Source organism: Passer montanus, unplaced genomic scaffold, assembly GCF_014805655.1.
Source record: "Passer montanus isolate IOZ18808 unplaced genomic scaffold, ASM1480565v1 scaffold35, whole genome shotgun sequence".
In the NCBI taxonomy this organism is placed as follows: Eukaryota; Metazoa; Chordata; class Aves; order Passeriformes; family Passeridae; genus Passer; species Passer montanus.
In genome coordinates this window covers 5,257,956-5,281,894 of record NW_024368263.1, presented here as the reverse complement: position 1 = coordinate 5,281,894, position 23,939 = coordinate 5,257,956, and the positions used below count along the sequence as shown (strand labels likewise).

The following is a 23,939-nucleotide window of genomic DNA, read 5'->3' as shown; positions in this document are numbered from 1 at the left end:
ATTGCAGAAAAAAATATATATTTACATCCCTAAATGAATACAGTTTTATGTATTCAAATTCAGGAAAAATGCATCACATATACATACCGAGAAACATCAAGAGAATACTAGGGGCAAGACACTGCCAACAGCAAGAAATACACAGAAAAGCACAGTCATTGCTACTGTAACATTCTTCTGGGGAGTGTATTCAATAGAGGAAACATCTCTATGCACTGGGGAAAGCCAGATACTCTGGCTGATTTTTCTGTGCCAGTTGGTGTGAATCAAAAGTGTGAAATTTTTACTTTTAAAAAAAGTGCATGGAATAAAATTTGCTTTTAGCATTCAATTACCCAAATAATTCCATAAGCTCCTTATATAAGCTACATTATTAATTAAAAACATCCTAGCCCTACAGTATGGATCCAGCTCTGGAGAACACAGGCACATGTTGAAGTCATCCCTATTTAAGGCAGCATTTAAGCATACACTCAACTTTAAAGCTTAATGTTCTGTCCCACTGACATCCATGAGCAGATGCAGTACACACTTCAAGTTAAGCACCTGCACAACTGCTCATCTAAACTGGGATGTGCTCCCTACTCAGAGCTTTGGATATGCACATGTGTATGCACATATGGACTGGCAACTCCTGCAAGATGAAGCTCTTTTCTTTTTCTTTTTCCTGCCCTACAGGTAGAAGCCACTCTGTATCAGACTGTCCTCCACTGCTGTGCCAGGACCAGCAGTTCCTCTGCACAGCCCACCCAGAAAATGCCATTCCCAAAGGAGTGCAGCTGTCTGGGGTGGGAAAGCAACTCAGCACGTCATGTCGAGGGCTGGTCCTCCTCCTCCCCCTAAGGTGAGATATTTCATGCAAATACTTTTTGTTCTGTTTCTTTTTTGTGTTTTTTTTTTAAGAACTGGAATGTGTTCCTTCAGGGAAATCTTTAAAATCAGGGTGAGGGGAAGGGGAAGAATCCCAGAATTCATCTTAATGGCCCATAATACACCCCTGAAAATAGGGGAACAGATTTGAAACCTCTTTGCCTCAATGCTACAGGAACCCTGGCATAAAAAAACACACATGCACACACACTAGATAGAGAGCAGGCTCAGAGCATCTGAAAGCAGGCTCCAAAGTGATTTTACATGAAAAACACTTGGTGTTGACAGTGGCAAACAAATGGATGGTGATTTTTCATAAATAGCAAAAATTCTGCAGTATCTTCTTTCCTTCCCATTTACTTTGTGTCTTTTCCCAAATTTTGTGGGGTTTCGTTGTGTTTTTGGGTGTTTTGGGGTTTTTTGTTAGTTTGTTTTTAATCTGATGTGTGGTTTAAGTACTAAAACTAAATAAAATAGGAAATTACACAGTCAGCACCAGTCAGGAACTGAACCTGGGTATGTCAATTGGCTTGTGGTACCCAAATTCCAGGAAGAACAAAGAAAAAAATTCTTGCTCCTAAAGTTAGGGCCACATCCATATGTTTCCATTGTCTATTTTTACCTTTACAACTAGAGGTAGAGTCATTTTGTCCAGTATCTAAAACAGCATGATCCAGTTATATTGTTATTACATTAATATACAGTATCCATCTCATCACAGGTATTGAAAGTGCATGGAAAGTCTAACCAAGCCAATTCAATGACAAATAACAGTGTACCAACATCATATAACACACCCGTGCACCCACACTCACACCTAGTGTGTATTATATAATTTATAGATTCATTTACAGTATCGGAGTGCTGCTTAGATCCAGTGGCATGTGCAGAAATATCAGGCAGTTGCTGCTTTTCCTTCTCATATTCTCTTCAATTCTTTATTTCCAAGATAGATGGATTGTGGTCCAGGATTGCCAAAATTATCTTGTCCATATACTGTCGCAATCTGTAATTTATCTCTTCCTGTTCTTTGAGGGCTTCCATGAGCTAAAACACAACATTTCCAAGTTACTCCTGAAATATTCTCAGTAATTTATGTAGCAGCCTGAAACTGAGACAAGTGAGAGACCAGTGCCTGCTCAGGATCACTAATTCCTTTTGTGACACATTTTCTAAATCCAGCTCCTCCCTGTATCTGTATTAGAAACAATTCTGTATGTTACAGGTCTTTGCTATCAAAGAAGGTGCTGAACAGTCATCTCCAGGGATCTTCTGGCAGGTCATTTGAAACAAGTTCCCCACCTAACATGCCAATCCATCCTGCATCCATACCATGGATCAAATGCTTCATCTCAGAGCAAGGGCTTCATGATACTCTATATTTCATAACTACTGAAATCTAAAGTTGTTTGCATGAAAGGCTGCTGAACAGAACAAATATTTCAGTGTTTTGCACCAGGAAAAACTTGTGTTTCCTCTGGATCATGTGCATACTCTCTCTCAAAAAAATCCCCAAAACAACCACTACATACTCCACAAGAACAACCCACTTGCTATTCAATGTTCTGTATTAAACACATGTGTTTCACCAGATTTTTGGGCTGTAGAAGGCCCCTCAACCTCTCTACAGTTGAAGACTGCTTTGCTTTTTATCTCAATGTTTAATGCCAAACTGAAAAAGCTGCCAAGGCATGTCAGAGCCCCCAATCCTCCTAAAGCTCATGTTACTTGCCTGGCCATTTTCATAGGACTTCACAGAAGTCCCACCCTGAATCTGCAGATTGTTACCTCTGTTCTGATCATGCAGGAAAAATGGCACAATGGGAACAGTTTGTGCAGGTCTGTGACGTTTTGCTGAGTCTGGGCCACAGCTTTCAGGTAGTTTCCTCCTTTAAAGAGGGAGTGCTGGATACTCCTCACATGAGCCAGAGCCACGAGACTGAGAGGGACAAAGTCAAATTTTTCTTGACAATAGCAAAAGCCAGTTTGCTTTTACCTAATTAGAGCTCCACAAGTAAACAGCCTTTCTTCACAGTGCTCTGGTTCAGCAAGAAATTAAGTTCTCAAATATATGATTCAAGGGCCTTCACTTCAAGGGCCTGCCCAGGAGCTAAGGCTGACAGGTCAGTCCAGTACAGACTGGGTAGAAAGGACTTTTCTGTCTCACAACTTTTCTTGATGAAGAAATGGGAAGTTCTGTCTGGAAAAGATAGAGCATCAAGGACAAACCATTCCTTTGATCTCCTTCACCACTAACCTGTCTTCTTCCCTGGGAGCTCTCATGTATCCACTGGCCTGATCTCACAATCTGTCCTGGAGCTCAGAGGAAGCTACACCAGCTGGACTCAGCCCACATACAAACAGGTTTCCCAGAATATCTTTCAAACACTACCAAGTTATTATTTGCACAGAAGTTACTTTCTCCAAGAATTCAGCTCTGCTACAGGGAATATATAGTTCAAATATATAAGTGAGACCTTGTTACTGAAGTAACATAGACCTAAATCTAGAACAGAAAGTAAAAATTTAAGTAATAGCAATGGCCATTTTTGTATGAAATTAATATCATACTTTCACATTACTCTGCAAGGTACAAGATGTTAGAACTGCAAAACAGTTCACGGTGATCCTAATAATTCAAATTCTTTTGAGAGAGAAATGGGAGAGTTATAACATAAGGATACCAAAATAGTGTTAGATTTAAGGTAATCTTCTAACATCCTTGAACTCTTAGCAAAGCAGAATTTTCTGCTGTTCATTTGTCAACTTCAGATAGGTCAACCTCGACAGTCAATTACATTGAAAATTCTTGGATGTAATATCTGATTGCTGATTAGAAAAGCACATTACCTCATCTCTTGATGCAGAATCGATTTCAGCAGCCAGTGACTGGGCTTTTGTTTGTGTTGCAAAGAGATTTTTAGCTTCATAAAGACTGAGGCTTAGAATCTGTCCATTAAGATCATCATTTTGGTCACGAAGTTTCTGATTCTCCTATTCAAGGATGAAAAGACATGGTCTTTTAAGTTCTTCTTTCATTAAAAAAATATTTTAACATCACAGGTAGCCTGGATGACACAGTGAGGGTGAAGCTGCCACAACTCTTACCTCCAGTGACAAGGCCTCCCTGCCTGAATTTTCCTGGGGCACAATTTACATCACCAGTGCAAAGAAGTTCTGCATGGAAGCAACAAGGCTCTTGTGCTTGTGTGAGAAAGGGGGGACAAAATCTCAAGGCAGAGTACTTGGGCTTGCATTTTTCAACGTATTCCTGTACATTTGATGTAGATTGAGAGGCCTTCCCTGCTCACCTGCTTCAGCCGTTTTATTTCATGCTCCATTTCCACCTCTCTGGTTTTGGCGTTGAATTCACTCAGGCTGGAGGAAGAGCTTCTCCCGCGCCCAGGACGTTCACATTCCAGCTTGTAGAGCTGCAGGTGCTCCAGCTCCTTCCGCAGGTCTTCGATGAGCTGTGGGCAGCAAAGAGGCCCTGTCTGTGCAGCCCTCCCTGCAAACAGCCCCCTCTACTCCAGCAGAAGCACTCCCTGAGGCCACAGTCCTACAACACAGCCTCTTCCTCTTCCTTTGCAAGCACAGGTCCCCTAAACAGCCCCAGAGCTGGCAGTGGCTGTGATCACTAAGCTTCATGCATGAGAAGCATAATTTCCCTTGCAAACAGAGGGAAACGTTAGGGCACACACCTCTCCAAGAGCTGTAAGCCTTTGGGTCAGAGATTGGCACTTTTTAAGTATTCTTGCAGCATTCATTGCTCTCCGGGCACCCTTCCCACAGAAACACAATCCAGCAACAGCTTGACTGGACATGGTGTTCTCAGTGCTCATCCTGTCTGCCCATTCCTTCTCACCAGGGCTTCTATACAGGTGATATGAAACTGCCTGGTCTTGCATCCCTCTTCACACTTACCTCCTGCGTGGCTTCCCTCTCCTTGTTGAACTCCAGCCTGTTCTGCCGCAGCTTGTCCATCATCCTCTTGTACAAATCCATCTCATCCTTCAGTCGCAGGCTTGTGTCCTCCAGTCTGTCTGACATGCGCTGCCTCTCCTGGAACGAGAGGGGCACTTCAGAACAGGGGCACCCCAGGGGCACTTCAGAACAGGGGCACCCCAGGGGCACTTCAGAACAGGGGCACCCCAGGGGCACTTCAGAACAGGCTGCCAGGAGCAGGACACAGCTCAGCTTCACAACAGGAGCTACAGGCACAGCTGGCCATAAACTGCCTTGTGTCTCAGGATGTTCCTGCCCCTAAAGGCGACCAGTGTTCCAATTTCATTAATAATCTTGTTTAGGGAAGGAAAATTTAAGAAGCTGGGCCAAGCACTGTAAGAGTTTGCTCTTACATAAACTGCTGTTAAATTGCTCAAGGACTCAGGAGTTTTGTTACCTCATCCAATCTCTCTGTTTGGGATTTCAGCCGTGTGACAGTGCTTTTCAGATCACCATTTTCTTCTTCCAGTTGCTGAACCCTGTGTTAATAACAAAAATCTTACAGCAAATACCTCTTCAAGAACATAGACATGCACAATAGCATGCTCTAAAAAGCCATCTCACTTGCAACTTGATACAAAGACCAAACAGGGAAAATCTTTCTAATCACAGCACTTTTTAACGTGCATTTTTGCTTGTTCAGTTCTAAGGCCCAAAATGCTACACTGACCCTCACATTCTTGTGCTCCTAACAACAGGTAGATGAAAAAACATAAGTTGTAAAAAACAAATGCAGGCACAAACGTTTGCTAGAACTGGTCACAGTTCCCTCCTTGAGTCTGTGCCAAATATCCAGTTAAGCTGTGTACATGGGCCACGTGGATTAAAGCATTAATGTAAAGCATCCTCCAAGCTTTTGGGCATTAGACATGTGACTGCAGAGCTACTCTACAGAGCTGCCAACCTGCCACCATCTGTGCACTGCCTGCTGGAGAACAGCCTGCATTTACAAGCAAAGTAAAAACAAAGAAAAGCAGACCTTTTGCCCTGTTCAGAGGGGCATCAAGATGTTTATTACCTTGTATTTAGCAGTTCAATTTCAGTGCCTTTCTCTTTTTCATACTTGCTGTAAGCTTCTCTATGTCTCTTTATCTCTTCTTCCAGAGTCTGTTCTGCTGAAGTTTCTTGGTCTTTCAATAATTCTTCTAGCTCATGAACTCTAAGGAAATAAGATCTCATTTAAGTAACAGCTTCAGAAGCAAATTCATTGCCTCTCTCTTTCCTGCCTACTCCTTTGTTTCATTCTAATTCACCATCTATTTTGGCATTTAACCTCTCCCAGTATCTCTCATATTTACTAATAAACACAGAATTAAGCAGTATCAGTTCATCTAGTACTCCTTCAGTCTCATGAAGCTGAGACTAAGACCCAGCCTTCTGCTCTTGCAAGGAAAAAACCCCAACCACCAGGAGTAACCTCTCTTACAGCAGAAGAGTTTTTTTCTGTTCAAGTCAGTAACATCTCTGTCAAAAACACTTGTCTGCAGGCTTCTTCTTGCTGAAAATTCAGCAAGGCAGCCCTATTCCACCCGGACTTCTCAAATGAACCCTTATTTCATCTGTCAGCATTAAGGAAGAAGACTTGATCATACTCTAGAGGTAGAAATATTCCTTCCCCACAACTGTGCTGGCGAGGAGACCTGGCTCTGTGCTTTGTTACCTGTGAACCAGCTGAGTGTTCTCTTGTTTCAGTTTGCTCTTCAGGTCACCATTTGTCAGGCTATCGTTCTCCAGTTCTGTCACCTTCTTCTCTAGGTACGTTACCTGGAAGGACAAGCAAAAAAGACTGAGTTGAATCTCTCTTCAAACACCCCTTCACTGTTCCTAACTGCCATTTAGCCACTCTACCATTTTAAAAGGGGGCATATTTCTCTGCAAAGCCAGCAACAAAATTAAGCTCCACACTTCTGAGTTCCCCAGACCCTGCATGTTCCTTGAAGGTGATCACTGCAAATACTCCATAAAGAAGTCCTAACACAATGCCTAGATCTGTGCTTGCTCAGTTCTTGTGTTACTGCCAAGCAAAGTTGTAATAGTAATGAAACATCAAGGACATTTTGAAATAAGCTACTTCAGATCATGGGCAATTCTGAGCAAGACCTCGATCCCCTGATACTGAGCTCCAGCAGGATTGGCTGGGTACATTACTCACAGGGCACAGAGATTCTCACCTTTTCAGTGATATCATTATCACACGAGTCTATACTGTCTCTGAACAAGTCTTCTGTGCTGCCATTACTGCTGCTGAAGTTACTGTTGTGGAAGAGTTGTCTGAAAGATCAGAAGGATCATTATTTTGCTTGATGAGGAGGGAGGACAAAGAGTCTGGCTTCAGACGTTGAACATCCATGGTAAAATGTGTGCAATCATTTCAGTGATAATTACAACTGTTTAAGCCCAAGTCTTACAAGAGACTGGTAGCTAAATGAAGTCATACTGAGCACAGTCAATGACATTAGTTCTATGGAGTGAGTTCTTTGTTGCATTTGATAGGATCTGCCACTAGCATTAACATAGTTTTAAAAATACTTAAGTCTTATTCACACTAAGCACTGAATCATATTTGCCTTATTACAAATTTAAAATAAGGTCACCACTGCACATTGGTTGGTACAGTTAAGCTAGAAAATTTCATACAGTAAGAACTTCAAAAAACCAGAAAAAATGAAATATCAAGCAGTTCCCACTGCAGAAGAGAGTCAGAATATGTAACACTGGAGATTATCTAAAACGTCCTTGAACCTTACAGCCCCCCCAGACCAGGGCTGGTTCACTCAATCAAAGGAAGATGACAATTCTGTATGTCCTTTTTAAAGGGGTGCTCCTGCTTTCCGTCACATTTTGGCAACAGCAGCAAGGCCCACATTATGAGGGTTAAAGAAGCAGTAGCTGGACTGATGAAATAGCAGTACACAGGAATACATTTGGCAGACAAGGAAGCAAAAACTATCTATATTTTTAACAGAGCTGTTTTCCAGTTCAGGAGCCTGCTCCAAGAGTAACAGGGGCAACATTCATACCCAAACACAGGCCCCCTCCCTTAAAAACTTATTTTGGTACATTTTTGTTTTTCTAAAATTATTCCTACTTTTGTCTCCCACTCCCACTTATGGAATTGTTATGGCTGATTCCACAAATATTCATACAAAACTTGTAGACTCTTACCTTCCAAAAGCTGTGCTTGATATTTTCCTGTTAGGGCTACATGGATACAGAAGGAATGATATAGGAATTAGACACTTATTTGATTCAGTTTCAATTGCACAATGAAATATAATGGACTTTTTTAGCCTACTCAAAAGATGATTCTGTAAAACAATATTCTTTAACAACGGAATCAAAAGCTGCAATTACTAGGAACGCAAAGATGAGTGAAGCCACAAATTACTGTGATCATTAATAAGTCAATTTGCAAATACTGTTACATGTAGCAGAGATTTGTCAGTGTAAATCAGAGAATCTAACATTAGAAACACCACAAAGGGACACCAAGTTAGTGATGGACATTTATTCTGGATTTCCAGTTTTTAGATGATTTTATGAACAGTTAGTTTATCCTTCCCCATAACGCTTCCCAGTTCAGCACAGGAACTGAGGTCTTTCCATTTTTACAGCTCCCTTATGCAGCCAGAGACTGGTGCTATCTAAATGAAGACCCCTTGCTGCACACAGCACTGGAACCAGACCAAAATATCCTGCTGCATGTCTCGGTAAGAGGATGTCACATCTCTGTGTGCACACACACAGCTCTTGGTCAGGCATTTCCTGCCTCCCTTGGAAAATTCCCAAAGCCCTGGCTGGCCATGGTCTGGATGTTGGCAGACTCCTTGCTAGGGCAGGAACATTGTTCATGGCAAGTTCCACACTGCTGTGCATCACGAGAAGCAGCAGGGCAGTGTGCTCCGTCCCAAGGATTATGCCAACAGGCAGGACTCACATCCAGTTTCTAGGGGGAGCTAAAATCCCACCAAATAATTCCCTTCAAAAACTCTAGGTGATTGTTAGAAGCACTTTCTAAGTGCTCAGCACAGCTTAGGAGCAATGGAGTGGCAGAGAGAGAAACGTAAGGAAAAGGCTGAAATTGTAAAGAACTCCAAAAATAATTTCTGCCATAGAATTTATCATTTTTCAAAGTTTTGCTGACATCACAAAAAAAATCCCAGAGAAGCCAAGTACCTCTGCTGACCAGTAGCTTTAGGAGAGGTATATGTAGGGTTATGTGCATTAGCCAAGGATCTGGAGATCCCTCCTTCCCACCTGGAGAAAGCAGGAGCTAACTGTAGATCTGCACTAAGCAGCACAGTGGAGCCCACTTCCTGAGAAAAAATCCTTGAAATATCATTCTCACTCTGCAATCAAAGAGCTCATTGGTTAAAATATTTGAGTTTAGCAATGATATCTGCACCTTAAATAAGAAAAATATTTAACAGCTGATGAAGAAAAGCATTTTGATTTAGGCTACATATGCAAGTCTAAATTTCTTACTGTTTTGTAAGAACACGTGTAAGATGGAATGGGACACAGAAGGGAAAGGGCTTCCTCTCCCTTTCCTCCCGCTATCAGCCAGTCCCATGTCAAGGGGGCATTGCCAAAAGCAGTGCAATAGGCTGCTTACCTGTTTGCTTTCAAGTTTTTCAGCCTGGCTTCCAAATCGTTGAGGAGATTTATCTTTTTGCAGCACTGTGAGCAGTAAACATCCAGTAACTCGCTGTTATAAACATGTCTCATTTTTCGGGGGGTTTGGCCAGCACTGTTTGCAGGAAAGGAGAGATGTTACTGGCTGTAGTAACCAACCCACAACAGGTTCTCCTCGTGACTGTGTGTCAGAATCACAGATGAGGGACTTGAAGAACCATCTCTAATCACAGCTCATCTATGTCAGAGCTGATGATGGCGAGTGCTACTCTTAGGGTAAGTCCACCTGAGCTGAGGCCTTCCAGAGGATGTGGATGTTTCTGGGTGGCTGTGTAAAGAATCAGTTTGGGTGACCAAAAGAACAGCAAAAGGTACATGTGGTCACTGTGATGCACATAGCAAAGGCAGCTACAGGAGTATATTCAGCCTCAGCAATGCTCCACTCTCATCTTGCCCATCTTCCCACTAGAGCCTGGCATGCAACCTGAAGAGTCTTCTCTCCAAGAGAAAGGCAGGAATATGAAGAACAGTGGTCTGGTAGGAAGTCACATGAACCCCCTCAGATGATAGGATGATAGGAACTCTGGAATGAGGAGGAAGGGAGAAGTGGACACAGGTCTACAGAGGAGATAACAGTACCTCTTGGCATGATAAAGAGAAAATAAACTCAAATAAAATACAGCAATCATGGCATGATGTGCACTGAGCCCCAGGAATGAGAATGAAAGTGCTGCATAAACCTGAGGAAAGAGGGGATGAAAGACACGAGCCATCACCATGAAGGGGCAGTGGAGAGGGGTCTGGCTTTGCATGCAAGAGACGTGGCCAGGCTGGATTGCAGAAATGCTGGAAGCACAGGGAGCACGTGGGGCTGCATGCAGAACAGAAGGATGCAGTGAGCTTGTCCTGCACTAGCGATGAAGACAAGACCTCCATGGGCTATTGATCCAAGCAGACTAATCCTAGAGAACCTTCATGCTCAGCTCTTCCCAACCCTGCTCACCCACTCCCTTGCCTGAGGGAACGACTGGACAATCTGGACCTGCCTTGGCCACAAGACCTAAGAGCTGCAGAGACTGAGGATACACACAGAAGGCAAGGGCACTGCTGTGGATTTGTTGCTCCTAACAGACAGCAGCTACTTGCTTATGTTTCCCAAGACATTCCAAGTCAATAGGATGCTTGTTTCAAATAACCCCCTGAAGATATTGCAGCAGTTCCCCTCACAGATTAGTGCTAAGGATTTGCAGTATCAGAATGCTAAACGGAAACAGCTCTCTTGTAAGTCTTCACTATAGCAGGGTGGGTACATAATGCTACATTGGTTTCCTTTGCAGCAAATCCCTTCCAATACTAGCCCTGAACTGAGGAATTATTGTCTGCACTAGAAAGAAATCTTTACAAGCGAAATAGCCCAGTTATTTCAACAGAACCCAACAGAGGTTATCAGAAACAACATATTTGCTATAGCTCTTATTATTACATGCAGTCTGTCAATTAGAAGGCAGGAAATGAACTGATAATATTTTGCTTTTAAGGTGAGTCTATCTAACCAGTGTAAACTCTGCTATGGTCAGAGAAGAATAAAAATGAAAATTGTTTGTTAATGAATAAGAAGCAACCTGGAAGATACAGATGAGCCAAGGTCAGAGTAGGCGTTGGTTCTGGTCTCATCATCAGGACATGGGCTACTGGGAGTAAAATCCACATCATCTCCTTCCCCATAGTCTTCAAACTGTTCTTCATTACTGATCAGGGAGGCGGTGGAATAAGTGGAGAGGTCAGATGCTGCAGAAGGGTTGTGAGGACTTGACCTGAAACAAGAGGTCAAAACATCTCGAAGGCCGACTTTGACAGCACCTCACCTCACATGGAACCTTCCACCTTCACAGGCTGTCCCCTCCTTGAAGCTGTAAACCACCTTTGTGTTAAAGCCCTGAAGTGCTAAATGTACCTGATATGCAGCTGGCAGTGTGCCTTGAGAAACAAGAGCATGAGAATCTACCAACAAGGTACCTGTGTGATAAGTTTGGATCAACACAAACCATTTTGTTTTAGAGAGCACACTTTGATGATCCTCAGCCACCACTTCCATGTGAAGACCACATGGGGATTTCTGCTCTGAATGCAGGAACCATGCAGACAGCTCTGAGATGCATGGGATAGTGAGAGGAACGTGTAAAAGGCAGAGGCTGTCACTCTATTCCACAATCAGAGAGTTTCCCAGTAATTCAGATACACCCTCTCCCACACCCCAGCAATTCCAGCCACTCTCCTCTGTGTGCTCAGAAAGAAACCTCTGCTCAGCATTTACCAGAGAGTCACTAAAGCTACTGAAGTGACTAATGGAGGCTGGGGTCCTGCCCTTCCTTCCATCAGGACAAATTCTGTCTTGCAGAGGAGATATGGACCACAAGAAAAGGCTGTCTAGCTACCAAAAAAGTACCTAAAATGATGTTAAATGGGTAGGGAGTAACAGGACCCAGTGACTTCAGAGAAAGAGGGCACGTAAGTAAACAGACCAGCAAAGTCAGGCACCACAGGAAAGCAGCTGGCAGAGCAGTTTTGAGCACATCAAATCCAATAAAACAGAGCAAGGTGGCTGCAGAGGGTACACAGGGTTCACCTGCCCAGACTCCAGACTGCCCTGTGCAGTGCACCTGCAGAGTGCAGGTGTTTTACACAATTGCTCAGCTCCTAGCTTGGTGAGGCAGTCAAACAGACAAGCCAGTAAATTCACAAAAAAAGTTCTTACAAACAAACTTCTCTCTGCAGAAAACACACCTGGAAGACCTGAAATAGATGCTTCATTTGTGAGGCCCTGGCATTGCCTAGCTGCTCTCTCTGCAGCAGAGCCCAAGGCCTCAGCAGTACAGACCAAGCACTAATGGACTCTGCTGGCACTTTATGCAGATTGGGTTAAGTTTTTCTCTCCCTCTGCTTCAGTGCACAGTGCTTGTATCTCCAGCTCCACCAGCTGAGCCATGGGACAGTAATTCCCAGGTGACATTGCTCTCCAGCAGCTCAACAATATTTCCTCCTAAACTTCTTCTGAGTCTACCTGGAGCCTCTCAAGCTCTCTACAGGGAGAGTCCTCTTCCTGCAATTCTCCACTTGTGAGCTGTAAACAAGAGATGCACCAGTGCTCCTTCGGTGGATGGTGCAAGCATCATTTGCATATCCCTTCCCTCCAAAAGCAATTAGTAGAAGAGGAAGCCTGCCAACATTTCAGATGTATGCTCTTTTGTTTCCCCTGTTTCGATGAGATCCATTTATAACCTGCAACTCATTTATCTAATTCGCATTAACAGAAATTAGTGCAACTCAAGCCAGGCACACTATTGAAGGATAAAGATAAGAATACTCATACAAGAAATAGATGAAACTTATCTAACAAGGCTCCTTGGCTGAGGGATTAGTGAGAGGCTCAACATATCACACTAACATTTATTCATTAAGTGCTGCTGTACCACAGACATACTTGTATTGGTAAGTTTTTGGGAGATCTTACAATCCTGCTGCTGTCTGCATCTCAACTGCAGTTATACCAAGTGAGTTTGGGAAAAGCTCCTTGTAACACTTCCACCAAGACTAGAGGCCTAGCAATCACACAGCCATTTGCAAAGGAGTTGCTAAAACTGACTGATTTTCCTCACTGTAACACTTTCTGAAGGGAACTTTCAAGTGTTTGGTGCTGTTTTGTTTGTTTGGGGTTTGTTTTTGAAGGTAATCTCCTGTTCTTCAGAGCAAGATTTCAGAGGGCTGATACACAACCCACCTGCTTCTCTATTGCCCAAAGTAAATAGTTCTAGTGCCTCTTTTAGCACAAAAGCATGAAGCTTCTCATGCATTCCCCCACAGATTTACCAAAGCTGAGGAGGTCTCAGAGGATAAATCAAGGTCTATCAGAGCAGAGCAGCTCTTGGTAGCTCCTGCCTGCCCTAGAAGGAGGGTAGAGGAGGCACAATGCCTTGCCCACCCCCTTCACAAGAGCCTGACTAGCACAGCTGGGAGGAAAAACATTTCAAACACAGCATTGGAAAAAGTCAGTCACCACAAGGATGGGGCTTTGGAGAACTGGGAATGGCAAGCAAAGGAGACAAGTTTGATAAAGAGCTGATGGAAACTGTAATTATCTTGATAAAGTCTCTGAGGTTGCTTGGGCAGATGGGAGAAGGCCAAAACTCAGCTAGCTGAGAAATTCAGGAGGAGGGCAGGAATGAGGCAGCACAGGGAGCATCCGAGGAGGCCCAGGAGAGAGAAGAAAGGCTGCCTTAGCAACAAACAAAGCTCAAGAGGCACAAATCAAGATGACAGGCCAAAAATAGGGAAGACAAGGCAGAGGCTTATAAAGCAAGCCCAGCTGAGCTCTGCCTGGTGGTAACTGCAGGATTAAGCCAAATTAGGTTCTTTTCCCCCACAATCATCTTTAACCAGCACTCCCAGGTACACACCTGGGAAGAGTGAAGTTAGGGTTACAGAGACACTGGTGTTAACAGCAAACTATGGTTATACACACACATGCCAGGACACCCCGTGTTAATCACAATTTACTGTTGCACAATAAAGGCTATGGAAAATTAGAAGCACAGAGAATTACCTTGGTACATGAATTCGCAAAGCAAATCAGCAGAGCCCACAACACCAGGTACACAATTAGATGTACAAAAGACTGCAGCAGTATTCCCCATACTAAACTGCTTCGCAGGAAATATTGTTTTAATTCCAGCATATAAAGCTTATAGCAACAGAGAAGAACCTATGTTTTGGGGGATGCTATTGCAGTGATCTGGAGAGACCCAATGCTTTCACTTCAACACACAACATGCAAGTCCTGTGAGTGCTCACAGAACGTGCCAGAAGGAGCCAGGACTGAGACTATCTAAGCCACTTAGAGGACCTGGACATCCGTCCCCCTTATGCTGTAAAGGGATGTTAAGAGTTTCTAAATCCATCAGGCATCCTCAGCCTCCCCCAGCAGGGATTAGCCACATCAAGGCTCCTTCCTCCCCGCACGCGCCTTGGAGCGGGGCTGGCAGCACTCACTTGTCACCGGGCAGGAAGAGGCCACCGAGCACGCCGTCCTTGTCCTCGCCCCGACAGACATCCGAGGCCTCGGAGCTCTGGGCGCTCTCGATGGCACTGTCCATGTCAGACTCATGGTGAACCTCCTGCTGCGCCAGCGTCATCGCGTCCTCATCGGGAAACAGCTCCGACTCGCTGTAGGTGCTTTCGCTGTCCAGGTAGGCACAGTCCTGGATCTCACCGCCCTGGCACGAGGAAAATCGGGAGTCGGTTCAGATCAACCCTGAAGGCAATTCAGCAGACACACGAGAAGCAGCAAGACACTCTCTGGATGCCCTGGTAAGCAAGACTGATACTGAATAAAAGCCATGAAACAAAAAGCTGACCTGCTTTACAAAGCCAGCTCCTACAAGCCAGTAAAGTAGCCTGTACCTTCCAGAGGGCTCATGTACTGCCTCTGACTTCACAGGAGAGAAGGACACACCACCCAGCTATAAAATGCAGTCAGTTTCACCCTAATTCACTAACAAAATGTACTCGAAGTAATAAATATCCTCGAAGTTTTACAACAAAACCAGGCATCTTTTGAGAGATGGTAATATATTAGTCACCAAGAGTTAGTCCTCTAGTCAATATTACAGATTAAACAAAAGCAAACCAGATAAGCCCAACAGTTTACCCTGTCTTTGAGGATGGACAAAAATTTCTAAGATGAAAAAATAATTGGCAGGCATTAAATTGTTTAGGGTAAGTCTTGGTGATAATCAAAGGTACATAAGAGCAGGAAAAAAAAGGGCAAAATCATCTCTTCCTGCTTCCTGGAACCACATGTCTTGATTAGATATCAACTAAAATAAGACATCATTCTCATTACTGCAACTCCTTGCTCTTGCTGTCTGCCCTCTCCCTCCCCTTCCTGCCCCACAAATACTAAGAATAGCCAAGACAAGCTGGGTTCTATTTGCTTGTCCCTGAGGCACAAATAAAAATTCTTAATTGAAAAAATAAAGGCTAAGATTTTCCTCTATCCTCTGATAAGCAGCCACACAATGCTACTTTGACAATTCCCATCCAGCATGACACAAATAACTCAGAGCTGCAGAGCAAGTCCTGACTCAGAGCTCTACTCCAAAGCTCATCTGGAAGCTCCAGAGGCAGCCTGACCATTGAGCTACTGCTAGCACGTGAAGCTTTTACAGCTGAGTTCATTGGCACAAGGAATGGAGCATTTGAGGGATACACCTCACGTTTAGGCACAACTGTCATCCCACCCAGTAATCCCAAGGCACTGGCACTATCACAAGCACTCCCTGCCCTGCTGCTGAGCACATCTGCTGGGACACTGGCCCAGTGGCACCACTCAGCTTCAAGTCCACCCCCACAGCCTCTGGACACTCTTCTGCTGGAGCCAAGGAGGCTCAAATCCACTTTTACAGAACAGCGATATTCTGTGCTGATGACACCAACTGTCTTTTCCACTTCAACAGGAAAAGAGTCAGGCAGAAACTGCAGCTTTTCAAGATTTGCAGAAACTCCTGTTAGAAATGCAGGTCTCACCATCCACCTTTTTCCTGAAATACCAATTTATATAACTCTGAAATCTCCTAGCATATGGAGGCTGAAGAAACTCCAAACAACCCCACCTGCTCAAATCTCATTAACTAATGAATACCCCAGCAGGGAAAAGAACAGCACTGCCTGCTGTGTTTGAAACTCCAGGTACACACTCAGAGCAGACACCTGGATGCTTTTCTAGCTGAGCTTTCAACAAGCCTTCCAGATTAACAAGCAATGTCAGTGAAACACCTGGCACTACTCAAAAAGCCTTTTCCCACTTTTCTGTGTCAGCTTTATTATGCCTGAAACTTTCCTGAGGTATTGCTCTGAGAGGTGTCCCACAGGATTTATCCTTGGTCTGTACCACACAGTACTTATTGAAGCCACGCTGCCTCGTGCAATCAAATTCACAGCTCTGAGCTCCTCATGGCCAGCGAGCCCGGGTCGGGCAGGTCAGACAGCAGCCCTGGAACCTGCCCTGCCCCAGCCCCGGGTTCTTCAGCACACCCGACCTGACCTGCACCCTCCCAAAGCCAGCAGGGACAACGCCGCTGCTGCTCTCTGCAAATTACCTTGGGACATACACATAGCACAAGCAGTAAGTCCTTTTTAGTAGGTGTTGAAAAAGCAAAGATTGCTAAGAGCAATTACCATGTTTCAGGAGTACCCAGAAGTGTTTATTTATCTAACATTTTCCCCAAGTTTCCTCCCCCACGCCGAGCCCCGCAGGCACAGACATTATTTTCTTAACAAGTTTAATACAATGAAGCCTGACTGCTATTATGGAATTGCACCAGCTGGTAGAAGTCTGATCCAGGAGGGAAAGAGGGGCAAGCAGTACACAGTGGATCCCTGAAGCTCCCAAGAAGCATGTCTTTTTCAGAGAACTTGGAGAAGTCTCCGCTTAAGCAAGTTTTTACAGCAGGAATATCTCTCCGGTATTAAACAAATTAACACAAGAAAGTAAAGGTCAAGAAGATCAAGAAAGACTCCCTTTTTGCTCCCTGTAGGTAACACCACACATTTGCTGTTCTAATAATAGCAGCTGAGGTGCTTTTTGAGGAGTCCATTAGCAATTAAATGTGCAGTGTCATCTCTATGGGCTGAGGCCTCACTTCTCCTCTCTGCCCCTTTCTGGCAACCTTCACACGTTTACTTGTACAGGAGAGCTCATCTACACTACAGCACACACTCCACTGTCCCCAGCCTGCTCAATGCCAGGGATTCTTTTCCAAAGTGTAATTCCTCTATTCCAGCACTTTAAAGAAGTCTGGGGGGAAAAAAAAGGAAGAATAAAATAAATCAATTTTTCGAGGTGATGGTCCTCAACACCTGCTTTACAGCTTCTGAAATGTCTCACTGCCAGACCTGGAACCCCTTCTGGGAGCAGGTCCTCCTTTCTGCTGATCCCATCCTCGAGCAGTGGGGAGCTCAGGGACTGATGGAGCTGGATAAATGGAGAACAGGGGCCAGCCGAGCTCCTTGGAGGAGCTGCCCCCAGCTGCTCCCCCACAGAGGGAGAGCGGATGCCATATCCCAGGCTGCCAAGGCCCCTCTCACAAACCTGGCCCGACCCCACTGCCTGATGCAAAGTGGATGTTTAGGAAGCACATCTCAGTCATGTCACACACTGAAGACCTCAGCCCTGTCAAAGCCAGCAGCAGCACGAAGGACCTTGCCGGGAGCAGCAGGGCTCAGCTCCAGCTGCTGTCAATTCCCGCTTTTAAGCGCTCAAGGTCCACCTCCAATCGGTGCTAACACAATTTCAGGCCATGTTCAGCAGCCAGCATCAGCGACAGCCACCGTGCTCCAGCCTGCCTGCCTGCTCCCTGTGGGCACGAACTACACTCTCCACCACCGGGCTTTGAGAGCTCAGAGGTGTGGAATCCCTGTCCCTGAAAACACAATATTCCTGGCACATGGGGACGCCTCGTGCAGATCCCTTAAAGCACAGAACTCTTATAACACCACTCTGGTATCTCTTCAGCTCCCTGGGTGAAACCAGCCTCCAGTGCAACTGTCACAATCACATATTTAATTAAAACTTTTCCTTCTGTGGCCTAAATAATCAGTGGGAGAACACAGACAAAGGATCTTTAAAAAAACTGATACAGGTTTAAGTAAGCTATTACAAGACAACAGAATCTGGCTGTGCCACTGGTAAACAATATACAGGCATCCACACCTTACTGAGTAAAGCTGTAAGTTATTTGAAGCTGTAATTGTTCAGTGATCATAGTTTCTCACAGAACTATATTTCCAATGATGACATCTAGCACAAGCTGCTTACAAACCACACCTAAGGAAATTAAATTTAAAAAAAAAAGGAAAAGTCTGATTGCACACATTAGCCTCTCAAATTATTCCTTCATAGTTTAGATATCTACAGTATTTCATGTACCAAATTAGAAGCTGGCAAGAACAAGTGTTATTCAGGTAGCCTCAAGAGAGCTAACTTGAGATTAAGGAGAGTTTAAGAAGTTTAAAGATGAATAGACACTTCTAGCCTGAGTCATTTGTTTCCAGAGCACATGTCATTAGCAGAAACCAGCAACAGAATGAGGTTCTGACGACTTGAATATGAATCACTGGGGTTGTCGTTCTCCTAGGCAGCTTCCTTCTTTGTTGGCCGAGTCAAAAGAGATAAAGCTGCTGCTTCTGATCTTGGAAGATTCTCATAAAAAGAAAACCCAACCCTGAACGTTAAAACACCACCAACACAACATAGCTGCGGGTATCTTTAAAGCCCTAAGTGGTTTGCACTTTATCCAATCGGATGCTCAAGATAACTCCAAGTGCTTCACAGGCAGCCGGCCAGACGCTTGTATAGCAACTGTTGAATATTCAGCAACAGTTTGCTCTATAGAAGCACCTGCTGCCCACAGATCCAAGGCCACTTCACAGAAACTAATGAATTCCCTTCCTCGAAAGAGGCTTTGTGTGGCTGCATTGAAGGCAGATGAGTAAGCCCAGCCTGCCTTTGCAACAGCCACCCCAAACAGAAGCAGGAGCCAGAAGACAGCGATTCCCATGGATTCCTTCTGATCCTTGTGGGGCAGGAAGGCAGTGTCAGCATTAGGTGGGTATGGGAATACAGCTCTGCCTTGCCCTGCAGTGACCTGACTGGGCTTTCCCAGGTTGGAAGCAATCCCCGAAATATGCATATAAAGCAGCTGAAAGCTAGAAACTTGGCTGACTGACAGGCTACATGACATGCCTACACCAATACATTCATGCTGAAGAGCAAGCCTCATTAAAATTCGCTCCCATCACAGCCGAATCACCAGCACCCCTGACATTTAGACAGCCTCACAGTATGCCAGAGGAGACAGGGAAGAAAAGAGGATCCAAGTATCCCACCACTCTGCAGTCTGATTAGTAAGAGCTGGACCCATCACACACAACCAGAAACAAGAAATGCCACATGCAGAAGAGCCATGGCCCTTCCTTCACCAGGATCATGCCTCTGACCCCTCTGACAAGCTGAATGTGCTGTGGGACAGATACAAGCCTGAGTTCTGCACCTTCCCCAGCCACTTTCTTCCCAGCAAAAGCACAGGAATGCAGAAGAGCCATGGCCCTTCCTTCACCAGGATCATGCCTCTGACCCCTCTGACAAGCTGAATCTGCTGTGGGACAGATACAAGCCTGAGTCTCTGCACCTTCCCCAGCCACGTTCTTCCCAGCAAAAGCACAGGGAAAGTCACCTCAGCACAGCTGGAAGAGGTGCCATGTGGAGGTGTGCCAGGCTTGGTCTCAGATGAAAGTTACTTACTGTTGCACTCCATCATAAGAGAAAATCCAGGCTCTCTCATCTTTATTTAAGCAGCCACTGCATTGGAAGGCAAGCATTCTCTTAATTACCGACTGACAAAGAAGGGTGTGAAGCATTTCTCACTAATGTGTTTTAGAAACAGCCACTCCTCTACAAACATTTGCATATTTACACCAAGTGGGCTACATTTTTTAAAGCACAGGTTTTCCCCAGCGTATTCCCTTTCCTTTTCAGTTGTCAGGCAGAGGTGGGGAGGTGCTGAGCTACCCTTTGATCTGAAGGGAACCGGAGAGATGAGGAAGAGACAGAAGAGGAGAATGCAGAGATTACACATGTGGCTCTGTGTCCATGACGTGAGCGAGCTCTCACCCATGGCCGGCTCGCTCCTGCCCACATCTTCCTCTCTCACCCAGGCTGCTGTGCCTGTGCACAGGGGACAGCAGGCTGCTCACGGGTAGGCTGATGGGGAGGGAGGAAGTCACAGAAACCACTTCCATCTCCTGCTGCAGAACACGGAAGAACACCCAGTCTCCTCGTATAACTGGGAATATAAAAGCTCTCCAAGTTCAAGATCAGCATGCAGAACACTAATATTCTGCTAAGCTGTTCAAATATGAAGAAGTTATTTAGGGCCAAAAGTTAGTCTGGTCAACGCAATAGCTTCCTGTGATTGTTTAGTTACTCAAATCTAATATTTGAAGCTCCATTTAAGCAAAGCTTCACACATTGTTGTGGGTATTGGAAGGAACTTCTAGGGGAAAGATTATTCCTAAAATCCAGATCTTGGATTGAGTGCTGGACAGCATCCTGGAAAGGCAGTGAGGAGTCCCCAGAGAGAGGGCAAGCCATGCTGCAGTGCACTGCCAGCCTCGCCTCCCTCTGCAGGATAACATCTGTCTCTCCTACAATTGTGCAATCCAAGGACAACAGGTTTCGACTGGAAGACCAAGCTTCAGCTTCTGGGCTGTTCCTGCTGAACCACCCCAGGAGAGGGCACGGAGGTTCTGAAAGGCTGCTCTGTGCTCTGGCTGGGAAGTTCAAAGGGACATCGTGCCTTTTCCAAGGCAGAGGAGAAAGGCCATGTGCAGCCAGGAGCCAGCCAGGGATCGCAGGAGTCAGGAGTGTTTACACTCAGATGTCACTTTAATTGGCCATAATGGAGATGCCAGACTTCATCATATGCAGGGTCCAGATCCAAGCACTCCTTTTCACAGGTCATTGTTTATGCTCTGGAAGTTTTAGCATTAAAAGGCTTTAGCAGATTGCTAATCTGATCCTCTGAAGAAAGCAAAAACATAAAAAGCTCTTCCTTTTACTTTGAAGTTGTGTCCCATCACTCCCTGGGCTGTTCCCCACTACTAGACTATCATACACTCATCAGCCATCACTGGAGGGTCATCAAAGCAAAGAGAATCCCTTTGCAGGCAAAAAAAATATCCTAATTTGCAGTGTTTGCAACAAGAGTACATTACCTTCACCATGGATGAGGCCAGCACATCAATCAGAGTGTTCAGATTTAAACCCACCACATCCTTTGGCACTTTGTTCCAGCATTGCTTAAGTCACTTTTTACCTCTGAACTTCAAGACAGTTTCCTTTTTCTTTCACGTATCTAGAGAAAGAGGTGTGAAGTGGCACCGTTGCTGACACACCACGAGAGTGTCACAAACATCACTCAGGAAACCCCCAAGTTTCCACTGTCCACTCCAGTAAGAGCAGAAACGATGTCTAATTACCCGAAAAGTCTCTGGTAACATTTCTAGAGTGAAATGCTTGTGCCTGTGCAAGCTGGCAGACCTGCTCAGAGCGGTGACACAGCCCTGCCCAGAGCGAACTGCTGGGACAGCCCAGCAGGGACCCCCTGCCACCCCCTGCTCCCCGACCCTGCTCAGGCAGCTCTGTGCTGAAATGAGCAGTGGGAGCTCAGCATCACCTTCGAGCGTGTGTGGGAGTGCTGCAGACCCTGGTTTATAAAACCTGGTGTACAACTAAAAAAAAAAAAAAAAAGCCAAACCCTCATATTTGCCTAAAAAGATCTGCAGAGCAGATAATACATGTGACATAATGAACCCTCTTGAGAAGCCTTTGCCTTGAGATGAGACAATCTCATTCTATTTTTAAAGTCAGAACGGCAGTAACAGGGAGGGAGGACAGAAAATGTCAAACTCTCAGCAGGGTTTGTTGCCTGGGTCTGAACCTGCCAGCAGGGCCATGAGGGCAGTTCTGGCACACTGGGGGCAGCAGCATTCACCATTCCTTTTGGCAGGAACACTTGGTGGCAAAACTGTGCCCTGGGTTGTGTCCTGAGTGCCCTGGCCAGATGTCACAGCACTCCTCACACAGCAAACACGGAGCTCAGGGTCAAAGGCACCCTAAAGATCCCCCAGTACAGACCAGTCTTAGAACCAAGGGTCACAGGAATGGTCAGGTTACCTTGCTTTGAAGCAATGGTACAATGAACACCCATGCTGATAAAGAGCTGGAGGCTGCTTTCAAAAAAAAAAATGTCCTAGTGCCTAAGGCACAGTTGAGCATTCACTTCTCAGCTCAGACCCCTAATTAACCAGCTCGAAGTTACAAGATGCTCTTTGCCAGCGGTGGTTGCTGCTCAGGGGACAGCCGAGCTCACGGCCAACATGTTTTCCTTAACCAGCCTCAAGGTCACCCTGAGGGGCCTCAATAAATAACAAAACCCTTGCATCACACTTGCCCGCGGGTGCTGCAGGCACATCGGTGAAGAACTCCCTGAGCTCAGTGCTGCCCCAGCCCCTGGGTGAGGAGGAGGAGGAGGAGGAGGAGGAAGCACCTCCTGGCACCTCCACAGCACCATTAGGCACAAACAGCGCGAAGAACAGGAAGAAGCTGTCCCAGGCAGGAACAGTTCTGCCTGTGTCTAAGCTAATTATTCACAGGAACACTGGTCAAACTCCCTTCCCCCAAGGAATTTGGAAACTATAATTTTGGCATTTATTTTCTATACTACTGCAAGTCTGGTCTCCAGCAAACACAAGGAAATAAAGCCATTTAAAGAAAAACAAAAAACAAAAAAACTTTTGCCTCACAACTCTTCTGTCTTGCCACCCACCCGGGTTAGATTACACTGCAGTCTCCAGCAGGGAGGGATGCTGGGGGAATGGGAGCAATTTCAGACCCCAAGAGGTAGAGAAACATCTCGAGTTTCTCCAACACAGTAAGAAGTCCAGCCATGCCTGATGAGGAGCAGTTTATGTTGGCAAGCACAGGGAAAGCATTAAGGATGTGGCTTTGCTGTAGTTTATACAGAAACACTTCCCAGAGCTCTTTGGTCACTCTGATGTACACAAGCCTAAAAGGTAATTTAGGCTTAAACTTCATGTTTAAGAAATACTGAAGTAGCTCTGAAGAGCTCCTCATTAGGAGAAGAAAGGAGCTGCAGGACCTTGGCTGCTCTTCAGCTGGGCAAACCACAGGTTAAGGCATTTCTCTTGCAGGAATAACTGGAATTGCAGCCTTTACCCAGCAAAGATTGCAAGTGCTGAATGTTAAAAAATTTTAGTCTCCCCATCTATTTATGAAAGACATTTTATTTATTTTTAAACAAAGTCTCTCACATACCTGCTCTATTTTTCAGTGAAAAAGTGTTTTTTTTCAGTTTCAGCTGGGCAAACCACAGGTTAAGGCATTTCTCTTGCAGGAATAACTGGAATTGCAGCCTTTACCCAGCAAAGATTGCAAGTGCTGAATGTTAAAAACATTTAGTCTCCCCATCTATTTATGAAAGACATTTTATTTATTTTTAAACAAAGTCTCTCACATACCTGCTCTATTTTTCAGTGAAAAAGTGGTTTTTTCAGGTTTTTTTCCTTTTATTCAGTTTCTACAGTGAAGTTAAAGCATTTAATTGCAGAAAGGCTGCCACGCACATCATCAAGCTCCACATATGACAAACACAAACTAAGAATCCACTAATCATAGACCCTGGCTTGGTCAATAAGCTGGGTTTTTTTGATTTACACAGTAAATACACATAGGCAGGAGATACCTTTGAACCTGCACAGACAAAGCAGATGGGAACCAAGAAATCCTTTATAAG

At 44.9% G+C, this 23,939-nt stretch overlaps 1 protein-coding gene across 7 annotated transcripts in view; it reads right to left on the bottom strand.

Moving 5' to 3' along the window:
- Window position 1: 1 nt before the first annotated feature.
- Window positions 2-23,939, bottom strand: part of RAB11FIP4 (RAB11 family interacting protein 4) — a 112,670-nt gene continuing 88,732 nt past the window's right edge. For 6 of the 7 annotated variants that reach the window (XM_039716420.1, XM_039716421.1, XM_039716424.1 and 3 more), the window contains 12 exons: window positions 14,557-14,780; window positions 11,133-11,324; window positions 9,491-9,625; window positions 8,041-8,076; window positions 7,047-7,146; window positions 6,536-6,639; window positions 5,894-6,034; window positions 5,273-5,354; window positions 4,795-4,932; window positions 4,182-4,340; window positions 3,721-3,864; window positions 2-1,917 (listed from right to left, as the gene is read on the bottom strand). In XM_039716420.1, the coding sequence (XP_039572354.1) occupies window positions 1,801-1,917; window positions 3,721-3,864; window positions 4,182-4,340; window positions 4,795-4,932; window positions 5,273-5,354; window positions 5,894-6,034; window positions 6,536-6,639; window positions 7,047-7,146; window positions 8,041-8,076; window positions 9,491-9,625; window positions 11,133-11,324; window positions 14,557-14,780 (1,572 nt within the window). In that variant the 3' untranslated portion in view covers window positions 2-1,800. The remainder of the gene's footprint in view (window positions 1,918-3,720; window positions 3,865-4,181; window positions 4,341-4,794; window positions 4,933-5,272; window positions 5,355-5,893; window positions 6,035-6,535; window positions 6,640-7,046; window positions 7,147-8,040; window positions 8,077-9,490; window positions 9,626-11,132; window positions 11,325-14,556; window positions 14,781-23,939) is intronic. The other variant, XM_039716422.1, reaches the window with a different exon arrangement.